This window comes from Pavona decussata, unplaced genomic scaffold (assembly GCF_977016875.1).
Source record: "Pavona decussata unplaced genomic scaffold, jaPavDecu1.1 SCAFFOLD_336, whole genome shotgun sequence".
NCBI lineage: Eukaryota > Metazoa > Cnidaria > Anthozoa > Scleractinia > Agariciidae > Pavona > Pavona decussata.
This window is the reverse complement of record NW_028145724.1, coordinates 320,476-333,650: the sequence shown is the minus strand read 5'-3', so window position 1 is coordinate 333,650 and position 13,175 is coordinate 320,476. Positions and strand designations below refer to the sequence as shown.

At 40.9% G+C, this 13,175-nt stretch overlaps 1 protein-coding gene, 1 long non-coding RNA gene and 2 pseudogenes across 3 annotated transcripts in view; 2 read left to right on the top strand and 2 right to left on the bottom strand.

The window, feature by feature from the left end:
• The window catches only part of LOC146453344 (uncharacterized), a 108,729-nt gene that overhangs the window by 65,315 nt on the left and 30,239 nt on the right, over positions 1–13,175 (bottom strand). For both annotated transcript variants that reach the window (XM_085096715.1, XM_085096716.1), the window contains exons 3-4: positions 8,818–8,879; positions 619–741 (exon numbers count right to left, since the gene is read on the bottom strand). In XM_085096715.1, coding sequence (XP_084952841.1) covers positions 619–741; positions 8,818–8,879 — 185 coding nt within the window. The remainder of the gene's footprint in view (positions 1–618; positions 742–8,817; positions 8,880–13,175) is intronic.
• The window catches only part of LOC146453347 (uncharacterized), a 123,303-nt gene that overhangs the window by 101,905 nt on the left and 8,223 nt on the right, over positions 1–13,175 (top strand). The window lies entirely within an intron of this gene.
• Positions 1–13,175, bottom strand: part of LOC146453348 (uncharacterized) — a 55,347-nt pseudogene that overhangs the window by 35,217 nt on the left and 6,955 nt on the right.
• LOC146453349 (uncharacterized) lies at positions 2,870–4,671 on the top strand (annotated as a pseudogene).

The following is a 13,175-nucleotide window of genomic DNA, read 5'->3' as shown; positions in this document are numbered from 1 at the left end:
TTTGAAAGCAAGGTGCCGAGCTACAAAAGGTGGAGGTAAGATTAACAAACAAACGTTTGTTGGCGGCGGTGTTTGGCGAATTTCCTCGGTATTTAGCGAAATGATCCCAGATTGACCTGAACGACCTAAGCAGTGTTCCGATAGTGTGGAACTTTCGCCATCGTTTCCAGGAGCAAAATCCGAAGAATTAGAAGTGGTAGGGGAGGTCACAAATTTCGCTTTTTTTCTGCGGCGCGTTTCTTCCCCAGAAGTGTTTTTAATGTTTTTTTCTTTCACTTAAGTACCACACATTACTTACAACACTAACACTGCTTACAATACCAACATTACTTAAAAAACTAAATTTCTAACAATGCGTAACACTATTTACAATATAGTAACATTACTACTAACTATAAATACAACACTTATGTTTGTTATGGTAGTTATTTTTATAATACATATAATTTTAATGGAATAGTTATCAGCGAAATATATTTTTTAGATCAAAATTGACTATGAGGTTCTTAGAGAGAGTCGCTGTTAAATAACTCAACTATCTGTAACAACAGTATCAAGACACCAACAGTGCAAAAGTAGCATTTGGTATAATATAAAGTGTTTAAACTTGGGAAATACCTGCAAACTGTCCTGGTTGGGTGATAAGACGGGTCACTGCACTTCCAAGATCACATTCCAACGTAGGACACTTGAATACTAGCTCATCAATAAACTGCTCTTGCATCAGGTACCTCACTATATCTAAAACATAGACATCGTGTTCGCTTTAACCAGTTCAGATTTTTATCTTTTCGTTTCTTGACAATAACAGATACATTCTGAGATATACAAAAAATAACGGATGCAATCTAAGATATTCCAAAAATAACGGATAATAACGGTATTACCGCGCTTTGTAAATTTCCTCAGTTTCCTCAGTGACGTGCGTCAAGGAATTTAGTTTAGCGCCGTTGTAAATTTCATTTCTAGTGTTTCTACTTGGCGTTTTACGTATCTTTGTTGGTTCTGTATTTTGGTCGTCGTATCGTTGCGTTTTGGATTTTTTCATGGAGTATCACCGATAAGGTTCGTTCGTATGTTTCCTTCGGCGTTTTTTTTTTAATATTGTTCTTGTTCCTTATGGTCATGTGTCAAGCTGGGACGGGCCGTTTTATTTCCCGTACTGTGAGTATCTTATGGTGACTCCAGTAATAAAATGATCTTGTCGTGAGCGCTGGTTTATTTAGCGGCTACACTGGTTCTTATCAATTCTTCAGACCATATTCGTTGAAGATGACGTCAACGACGGCTACAGATGACAAGATGCGAAGTACACACGTTACGACACTTAACACTTTGTTGTACGAAGAACGTGTTCGTTCAGAAGAAGTCAGGCGACTACGAGGATCCGTTTCTTTGTACAAAGGTCATTTAATGAAAGCATACAGCGAAATTAGATTCTTATTTTCCAATTCAGGATCTCTTAGTTAAATCGTGTCAAGAAAGAGTGCCCTGGAGGATTTATTTGCGAGATTTACGGAGGCAGTACAAAGTTTACTATGGAATCTCGTAGATCTAGAAGGACAAGAAAGAACTGTGCGTAATTATAATCACAAGGCCAACGCAAAGGACCTCTTCAATGAAGAATTTACGAAATGGATCAATTCTGCGAGACAGCTTGCCTTAATTGATACAGGAATGGCACGTGTTTCTACTTCAAGCGAGTTTCTACTCGGACCTCCACCCGAGCTGCCACACGAGACTCCACCCGGATTTCCACGGGGGACTCTACTATACGTTCCACGTGAGATTCCACCCGATGTTCTGCATGAGATCCCACCATACATTTCACACGAGACTCCATCATACATTCCACGCGAGATTGCTCCCAAGGTTCCACTCGAGTCTCCACCATACGTTCCATTCGAGAAGACTCCACCTGAGTTGCTGCGCGAGACTCCGCCGGTGACCCCACGCGACCTTCCACGTGAAACACCACACGAACAATTGCACCAGAGAGGATCTGGTTACACCGCGATTGGATTTTGTTCCTACGGTTCGCGTGGATCAAGGACTAGTAGGTCGTAGATGAAGCTTGCAGTTGCTCAATTGAAAATAAAGAAACTCGAAGAGGAGCAACGGTTGAAGACAATGGAGCATGATCTAGAAAAGCTAAGGCTACAGCTTGAGATGGAAAGACAGCTCCTGAATGCCCGCGTGGAAGTCGAACAAGCACAGATCGAGTTGTCCATAGGAAGTGGTGACAGCGGCGATATTGGAAATAGACCTTCAATTCTTCCCTCTTATCCAAGCAGACGTTATACGAGACGGTTGACAGATATCTTGCTTCATATGAGAATGATCGGCCAAGACCAGCTCCAACCCCGCTTCACCAGCCTGAGAAAATTCTTGCCATTTGCGACATTCTTAGCCGATCCTAAGAATTAGTCAAAGATACAGAATATTTTAAAGTTGCAGCAGGAAGCAATGAAACGCCAAGATGAAGCAGTACGTTTGATGGCCTCTCGAGTAGAGAAGATTGAGATGCCCAAAAGAGAGTTTATCTTTTTCGATGGCGACCCGAAGAAATACCCTTAGACTGGGACAACTTTCGCAAAAGTGAACTTCTGTCGGCAAATTGGAAGAAAAGTTGGTAAACACACTTTTCTAGGTAAAGAGTATGCGCTGAACACGAAAATGTGATTTACTAAGCTAGATCTGTCCATTTTGACCTTCAAATCGGTCATTTTTATTGGCATACCCAATTAAGACATGAAAGCGAGGCTACATGTTGTATCTCCATACAAAACACTTTAAAACAGTTAAAATCTCACCCAAATCAGCAGAGGATACATACAATATGTTTTTAGAAAGATGTTGTGTTTACGACATGCAGATCACGTGGTCTTCTGGTCACGTGACTCTTGAAAACGAGGCTAGAGGTTACATCGTAATTACGTGGAGGGAGGCGCACACAAGGCCTCAAAACTAGGAAAAAGAGTTGAAAACCGTAATTATCTTCTTTTAGTGTATGATAACAGAGCAAGTGAATAAATTGGAAGTTAACGTAAACTGAATCATTGTGAATTTTGGTCATCTGACTGGCGTTTGATTAATCGAATTTCGCATCAGCTATTTGAACAAACATATACTTAAAATTACTTAAAGATGCTAAACCATTTTACTCTACTGTACCATTTACTGTCCTTGGTTTCCGAGACCACTAGCATCACTTTGGCTGCAGCTGTTTGCATAACTTCTGCATTTGCATCCTCCTGTCCATGGCAGTCCCACACTCCGGCAGCTATACTTCTTTGATTTGCATCCTGATTTGCAGCCACAGTTAACCATCTCATCACAGCTTAGTTACATGCTTAGTTAGTTGCGATGCTTAGTTACATGTAAGAGCTTGAAATGAAAGACTTACGTAAAGGAAGCAGTCCCCATAAATAAGGTCTGAGACGACGACATCGTTTCAATGAGACATGTATAATTTAAGCAACCACGATCAAATTATATTGTAGAGAAGGAGACAAGTATAGTTAGCTGTTTTGGAAAAAAATTCGATTTTAAACATGCTTTTAAAAAAAGGAAAACAGTTTAGCCTCGTTTCCATGCCCAGTATTTGGTTCCGTTTTTAAAAAGCCAAATTTTGAGATCTAAAATTCACAATCCAGCTTGGTAAACAATGTTTTCGTGATCAGCACGTAATTTTGACTTTAAAAAGTGTATTTACCTACTTTTCCTCGAGTTTGCCAACAGAATTTTTAAAAGCAGCCTTTTTCAGAATTTGTCCCAGTCGACCTCGGTTTATCAAGAGTTTCGAGATAAACGTAGATCGGAGAGTGAAAGAAGATGATGGAAAACTTAGTTACCTAATACAGTATTGCAAGGGCGCTGCAAAGGATGCTATAGAGAACTGTTTGATGCTACCACCTGAAAAGAGTTACCAGGAGGCGAAAGAGATCTTACGTAAGATTTTTGGTCAGAGGCATACAATAGTGAGAGCGTTCATCGACAAGGTTGTCTAAGGACCTCAAATTCGCGCATGGGAATCCGAGAAGTTGTCTCAACTGGCCCGTGACGTGAAGAGCTGTTCCCTAAACTCAGAACATATGCATTACAAGGCTGACATTAATTCGATGGACACACTTAAGAAGATTGTCATGAGGCTTCCATCTCATCTTCAGGCTAAGTGGGCCGAGGAATCAAACTAACTGATCGAGGCCGGGATTGAACCGGAATTCTCCCACCTGGCTCGCTTCGTAGAGAAAAGAACGACTGCGGCAAACACTGCGTTTGGCAAGTTGGTGGGAGCTAGGCCAGAAGGAGAAAGTAAAGCCAAATCCAGACGAAGATCAGGTGGTGATGCTCCTGCTTGCGTGACGACTCTTGCTATCCAGTCAACGAATGGTAAACGTGCCTCAGATAATCAGTCAGCCTGCCGACCCACAGTCAGACCTGTTACCCAAGGCACAAGCATGCAAGTAACGCCCTCCTCTTGTCTGTTCTGCAACGGTACTCACAGCTTGGAACGATGCTTCAAGTTTCGAGACAAGACCTTTGAAGAACGGAAAGAGTTTGTGATGGCCAGAAGACTGTCCTAGCTGCCTAAGAGAAAATCATCTTGCCAGACGATGTAGATTGGCAAGGGCGTGCCTTTTCAGTGGTTTTGAAAAACGCCATCATTAGAGACCTTCAGATTCTAGTACGAGTACGAGTACGACTACGAGATTTGACTTCGAGTTTTTAGCAAAGTACTAAGAACTTATATATCACAGAAAGTTTCATTTCACTCTTTACGAACGACGAACTTGACGCAGTTGGTTTGAATGATGATAGTTAAGCCCTTTCGTGTTTCCAAAAAGACGAGATCACCTACGTTTCGAGGACTCGTTTTCGCCACTACGAGATTCTTACAAAAACTCGTAGTAAAATGACGACAGCTATCTTGTTTTTCCGCCAAAATGACACTGGTTCACGCGCGCGCACTCTTTGTCTATTGAAAAAACTCGTAGTCGTACTCGTACTCGTACTAGAATCTAAAGGTCTCTATTCTCTTCTCCATCCACCGCCAACTGCAATTAAAGGTGTCGAGATAACCGCTTGGGGTAATGCTCAAGAGACTTCCTTAGAAGATAGATTGCAGAACGCCAGTGGGGCCGGCGAAGAAGCCAAGTGTGCTGCCATCGAATCTAGAAGATCTCGTGTTAGCCTTCAGGTAGTTGCAGTGAAAGTTCGTGGTGGTGATAGTGGTCCAGAAATTGAAACCTATGCCTTTTTGGATAATGGCTCTGATGTTACGCCCTGTTTAAACAGCCTAGCTGAAAGCCTTGTTGCGTCCGGGAAACCTGTTCACTTCTCGCTGTCTTCGATAAATGCTGCGAACACCCCCAGATCGAGATATGAAATGGCGCTAAATCTGATGGCTCTTGATGGTGATCACCCCATCTTCTTGGACAAGGTGTGGACTGTCGATCGACTCCCCATCTCAAAACAAAGCGTACCCTCCGATGAAGACGTGAGCCAATGGTCTCACTTGAAGGGTATAAAGTTCCCAAGATTTGACGGTGAATAAAAGGCTGTTGGCATACTTATTGGAAATGACGTACCAGAAGCGCTTTGGGTCTATGAGGAGAGACGTGGAAGACGAAAACAGCCATATGCAGTAAGAACCCCCCTTGGTTGGATGCTTATCGGCCGCTTGGACAGCTCCTCAACAGCTAAGGAAGGGCGAGTTAATTTTATCAGAGGGAGCCAGGAAATGTTGTCGAGTCAGCTCAGGGGGATGCACAACGCAGAATTCAGCAAATCTCTAGCAAGTAGTGAGTTAGCGATGTCCGGTGAGGATCGCCAAGCCCTTGCCATCCTGGAAAACTCAGCCCGTTTGGTAGATGACCATTATCAGATGGCGTTACCCTGGGGTTACAAGCCTCCTTGTCTGAAGAATAATCGTTATGTCGCTTTGCACAGGCTTCACTTCCTCGAAAAGAGATTTCAAAAGGATCCGTCCCCGATGGAGAAATATTGCAAAACCATCAACGAATACATCACGAGAGGCCACGCCAGAAAGGTTCCAGGTGATCAGATCGATCCTGCTGGTAAACCGCTGTGGGATTTATCTCAGCACCCAGTCATCTATGAGCATAATCCTGGCAAAGTTAGAGTGGTTTTTGATTGTGTGGCATGATTCGACGATACGTCACTAAACGACCAATTGCTTCAGGGCCCAGACCCGACAAATAACCTTACTAGTGTGTTGCTCAGATTTCGGCAAGAGCCGGTTGCGTTAATGGCGGATGTGGAGCAGATGTTCCATCAGGTTCGTGTAGCACCCGATGACTGTCATGCTTTGCGGTTCCTTTGGTGGGAAGGCGGAGACTTGTCCAAGATCCCAGTAGACCATCAGATGCTGGTACATCTATTCGGGGCTACATCCTCCCCCTCCTGCACACGCTTCGCGCTCAAGAAGACAGCAAGAGATTTTGGGAGTGACTTTGATGCTCAAACCGTTGTCACTGTGAACCGTAACTTTTATGTTGGTGATTGTTTAAAATCGGTAGCGACAGTTCCTGAAGCCTCCAGACTCGCAAGCCAACTCGTACAGCTATTGGCCAGAGGAGGATTTCACCTCACCAAATGGATCAGCAACAGTCGTGAAGTCCTAGAAGAAATTCTGGCCCATAAGAGAGCACCGTCCATTGCTAACCTGGATTTAGAAGACCTGTCTATTGACCGTGCATTGAGCACCCAGTGGGACGTGGAAGCGGACACGGTTAGTTTTTGCGTTAAGGAGAAACCAGTACCTGACATCAGGAGAGAATGTTGTCCCTGATATCTGTACAATCTACGATCCTCTTGGATTCGCGGTAGCTCTAATATTGCCAGCCAAGGTACTCCTACAGGAGCTGTGCAGACTCGATTTTGGTTGGGATGAGACTGTTCCGAAGAAAACACTGGTTAAATGGAGAGCGTGGGTAGATGATCTTCCAAAGTTTAAACTTGTCAGCTAGCCGCGCTGCTTTATGCCTGGAGAATTTGGAGTGCTCCACAGCATTCAGCTTCAACACTTTCCGGATGCTTCAGAAGATGGATATGGTGCAGCATCCTATCTTCGCCTTGAGGATGCAAGGGAAGGATCCATTGTGGATTGGTTATGGGCAAATCTCGTGTTACTCCCTTAAAGACCATCACCGTTCCCAGGATGGACCTGACTGCCGCAGTGGTTTCTGTCAAGGTACATAAATTTACCATAGAACAGCTCGATCTCCCAATACACAAGACAGTATTCTGGATGGATTCAACGATCGTGCTGCAATACATCAGGAATGAAGCAAGAAGGTTTCGGCCGTTCGTCGCGAACAGACTATCGGTGATCCACAATACCTTTTCCCTGTGCCAGTGGCGACATGTTGATTCGCTGCGCAACCCAGCAGATTACGCCTCCAGAGGCTTCTCCATTGCTGAAACTGCGAAGTTACGGTGTTGGCTCAACGGACCATCGTTTCTAGGCCAAGACGAAAGTGAGTGGCCAAGGCTACCTGGCGAAATCTCAGGATTGCCTGAGGAAGATCGCGAGCTGAAGAAGAAGAACGCTCAAGTTCACATGACGGTACAAGAAGATAGTTTACCGTCCCTCTTATCGCGCTATTGCTGCCTTTACAAGCTCTTAACGTCGGTCGCATGGTTGCTTCGTTTTAAGAATAATTTACGGCGCCAATCTGGAGAAGTGAGGAATGGAAGCCTGACGGTTGACGAAATTGTGGCAGCGACTAGAGTAGTGGTTAAAGTAGTTCATAGACAAGCTTTCCCTAAAGAACTGACGGTGCTTCCAAAGGTCTCACACGGGATTCCATCCCTTACTACCACTTCCCAAAGAAACAAATTCGTGTTTGTGGGATACGTTAGTCCTCTTCGAAAGTTTAACCCAGTGATTTACGATGGTGTTATTTGCGTAGTAAATATCAGGTAAAACCGAAGAATCATTTTTCTCTGGCTAGAGTTGTTGGTTCTATTAAAAGAAACAAAGGCTTATATGTTTTGAATTAGTGTCAGAACATACGATACCAGAACGTTCCAATGCATCCGGAGAAACCAGAACAGTGGAGCACTGTCACACAAGACCTCTTCATGACACTTCTCCAGCAAAACAAGTCGCATAGTTATTGAATACATTTGATTCTGGTTCTTTGATTTCTCACGTATGAAGGCTGTTTTAGGGCTAATGGTGCCTGTACATTTTTAACACCATACCATCAACCATCGGGGCGCTAAGGAGAGTGAGAACTACTTTAAGCCGTAGTTATAAAATTGAGTAATGAGTGCTTTTACATTCGTATTTTTATAGTGTCCTCATTGAATATGATCTTCGTCCTTAGAAAGTATGTCTTTTATTTACCTTTTTTGTTTTCATTATTTATAATAAAACATGGTACTTTCAATTTCATGTCGAGGAAAGTGCGACTAGTAAGTGGATGAAAATGATAATAAATACAGGTATTTTTCACATATTTTTACATATCAATAAAGATTTGGTAATGCAGAGACATGCAAAAATTAACGATAAAAACCGACGTTTCGGTGTCTCCATGACGCCATTGTCAAGGAGAAATAAAAAAGTACAGAGTCTGCGGGCAAGGTGTATCAATAAATTAGCATATAGTGTTTACATATAAGGCCCAAATAAACTGTATCAACAGCTGCTGTTACTCAGCTGTTTCTTCTGGATGTTTCTATAAGTCTTGGCATATACATGCTAGGTTTAATTATAAAATATGCAATGAAAACACTAGAAAACAACTTCAAATGTAAAATATAAAATGGAAAAATCTGGTTTACCTGAAAGGGGTCCAGAAGAGATGAATAGAATAGGCGTATGCTCATTACAAGAGTTGGGCATTCTGCAAAACAAGAATAATGCTAAGTATCACAGTATTTGATGTTGACAATGAGGATTAATCTAGAATGGACCAAACGCTGGGTGAAAAGTATTTTCAAAACCCTTTTTGGCTGCGGATAACTAGACAGGGCATTGAAGAGATACTCTCGCTATCACATGTTTTTTGACAGTCTTGTCTTGATTTTACAGTAAGAACCAGAGTGAGAACTAAGAAATATTTTTAGCTTTACCCCAGGTAAGGATAAACTAAGGAAAGAATACAAAAAAGAAAAACGACTTGAACTAGGCTAGGGCGAATAACATAATGACAACCATTTACACACAAATGTTTGGGATATTGCAACTGCTAAATAAATATAAATTACTAAAAACACTTAAAGACTCAAAGCTAAAAAACTCAAAATTCAGCTACCAAGACTCAAAACTTGCCTTGATCCTTAATCCCCACAAGAATTAACTGTAAAACTGGAACATTCTCTTCTAATGCTTATGCCATCTGAGTTTCAGAACATACATACATACATACATACATACATACATACATACATACATACATACATACATACATACATACATACATACATACATACATACATACATACATACATACATACATACATACATTATAACGGCACACTTTCGTATTGTCGATACTATTAGCCATACAGTAACAAATTTACAGAGATCATTTTATCACTTACATACTTTTTTTTTCATATTGCTAGCATTTTAATTGCTCATAGGCGATTATCATTATTGTTACCGAGAAAGCTAAGATGCTGAAAGGTTTTTAAGTGATTAGTATACTTTCTCCTTTTGTGATAATGGCTGGACTATTTGTAAGCTTGTTAAGGGAAACTCTAAAAGATGGGCGAGTGTTTCTTTTATGTGACATCCATGTGTGTTACTTAACTATAATTAAGAAATGATTGAGCAATAAAGTCATACCTGGCGTGAGACTTTTAAACTTCAATGAATTCAGAATTCTGCAGCACGCCTGATCTCGAGGGTGTCTCGGAAAGTCAGACCCTCGGCTGCGCCTCGTGGTTTAAAATCCCGATAAAACACTGCTGCTCGTGTTTTAAATATTACGCAAATTATCACGCAACGCATCTCTCTACAGTTAACAGCTCCTGTGTTCAAACAAACTCAAGCTGGGAGGTGGGCACGAAATTCAGTTAGATTGGCTGTAGTGAAATAACTATAAATATAGACAAAATTCAAAATATGTGTAACTCATCGCATAACATGATCTTTGCATTTTATCTGTGACTGAGAAATAATATTGACTAAAAATAGAGCAACTCTTGTACATGTATGTTGTTGAAAAACATACTGGATCGGTGGTTTCAATTATATAAATCTTACACAGAAACGCAGAAATCTACAATTAACAACAACACATGGCCTTAGGAAAAGATCTACAGCCTTCATCGTGCTCCAAAAATCTTGACACACCCTTCTGCTATCGCTTTTATCGCAAATCACACTGAAATCACTCCACTCACATTGCTATTTCAATAATTCACTCGAGATGGTGCGATTGTCGATGAGGTCACCTTCCAAACGAGATAAAACTTCACTGTGACGTGCCGATTATGAGGAGAAATATTCTGGAGAGGGAAAAAGGCATACGCAAATTCTCGTTCGTTGGAGATGATAGGAGATCAAACAGAGAATTACAAAGGGGTTGGAGAGAAATGGAAATCCCGAAGAGGAGGTGACTACCGCGGGTATATTTCGTTAAAAGCACGAAAACTCCTACTCTACCCCTGGGGAGGGGGCGGGGGTAATGTACTCACAAGATGTTATCCTTTCCTGGATGTTGACGAAGCCGAACACGAAACGTTGCGTGTTGAAAAATTGCAGTAGCCGTATCTGTATCAAGACGGCAAGAAAAAAATTGATATGTCAAATGACTAATGTACATTTTTGAAAATGAAAAGTCGAGTGTGATTATGCCCAAAGCGCAATTTTGCATGTTGAAAGTAAAAAGTACAATGTTTTAATTGCAAAGTTGAATGTGGAACTGTACAATGAAGTCTGAAATACAAGAGTTAGAATGAAAGATAAGCTTTTAATTTTGGCTGGGATGGAACTCCATAAAAATATACCCAAGTATACGCTCCCACAGCGTCCAGGCCTAGTTTATACGTCGAGCTACAGTCGAATTCAATTCAGACGAACTTAATTCCATTAAATTCGTCGCTCCGTTGACATAAATCGTAGCGTGGTTTTACGCGTCGAAATTAATACGGTAGAATTTAATTCTCTTCCCAAATGAAGTGTCTCTGGTCGCCACGGGTGGCTGTGGGCTCGTTAAAATAAGTTTGAAATACGTTAAGAAAATGTATGCATTTCATTCCACGCGACGCTAGAGCGACGTTTAAACTGAAGACGCGTTTTCGATATTTTATCAGTCTTACAAACGCCTAGGACGAATTTAATTTACCACACGAATTTAATTTTAAAACAATTATTCCACGAGCGCGCGTTGGATATTATCATCTCATATCCAACAAGCACAAGTAAAATAATTGTTTTATTAAAAACAATCAAGAAATATTGGTAGATCTTACTGATTTCACTGTGGAAGAACAACCAAAAGACAATTTAATGGTCGCCATTTCTAAGCCATGGCCGCTGAGCCAACCAAATCCCTTGAATTGCATTAACAATGGTTCAGTTTATAATAATTCGTTTTAGACGTCGCGCTATCGTCTAATTTAATTGCTTGGGGGACTTTGAATTAAATTCGTCTGAATTAAATTCGACTGTAGCGCGACGTATAAACTAGGCCTAACTGATTGAGCTAAATAATAATAAAAAAACCTTCCGATTCTGTTATCTAAGCTTAACCATTGCGGGATACGTGGCAGTGCGTATGACTTGTTTAAATCATATTTGTCCCATAGAGAGCAGTTTACTTGTCTAAATGGTCTCACCGCTTATTTTTTTTTTTGCCCGTAACGTGTTGTGTACCACGAGGTTCCGTTCTGGGCCCCTCTACTGTTCTTGGTATATATCAGTGATTTGCGTTATACCTCTATTTTGAACAAATTTCCTTTCTTTGCTGATTACAAGTAAGAGCGTTAATCACCTTGAACTAGAACTTGAATCAGTTACTCAAAGAAACACAGTAGTTATGAACATTGATAGAAGTGCTCCGTGGCGGTACTTTGCGAAAGTTTATATTACGTTTCAAGTACAGTCAAACCTCCGCTAACAGACACCTCCCGAAGGTAGACACCTCTCATAAGCGGACACTTGGTCAAATTATCAGCTACATACAAACACTAGATTTTAACCTCTCATAAGCGGACAACTTTCTTAAACAGACATTTTTTCTGGTCGCAAGAGTCTCCCCTTATGGGAAGTTTGACTGTAATGATGTAGATGCACTTAGCTTAATGTTGATTTTTTCGCTTTTGTTTTCTTAGAAGTTAAAGAACAGTTTGAGTTGGCATGATAGCATGAATAAAACACTTCCGATGCATATCATTTTTTTTAATTCAATATTTATCCAGGGGCATCCAATTTAGCAGAGGCAATTTAGAGGCAAGTGTAGGTACCATACGCGCATGTCGGGGTACCATAGTTTGTTTACGTCATTTCGTCATCATTTGGAAACACTTTGAACGTTTGGATTGCATTGGATCTTTAATTTTCCTTAAAAGTCTTTGTATTGGTTACAAACAGTGGGTAGGTTCATTATATTTATATTTATGTTGATATTTATTTGGTCTTTTTAATTTTTTTTCTCATTACTTGAATCGCTATAAAAATACCTGAGTAAACCAGAGCTGACTTAAATTGACGTTACTTACTTAACTAAAAAATACGTGGCTACCCCCAATTTTCTTTTTGGATTCCAATGGCCCTTGCTAAGATCTTATTTTCCCGCATAGTAATAAACTGCACAAAAATACCTCTGTATTAGTGGGCACCTTCCTTTGTGCTAAGTTCTGCTTTCTCCGCATAGTTTTAAACCGTGCCAAAATATCCCTGTATTAGTAGGCACCACTCATAGGAAACCCGAGTATCTCCAGATGCGCAGAACGTATGCGCAATAACAAAAGTAGGCACCGCCCTTAAATGGAGCTTTAAGTTAATGGTATGAGTATAAAAATTATTTTCTACAAAGTCTGTAATCTACGTAACACGGTTTATATTTTTAAAAGCTGGTTTACTTCTTAACTCTTATTACAAGTTCTACTCTTTGCGGTCACCTAACAGGTTGAGTATTTTCATCAAGCACAGGCTTTATTAAAAAAAGTTCACATTTGTTTTCTTACCT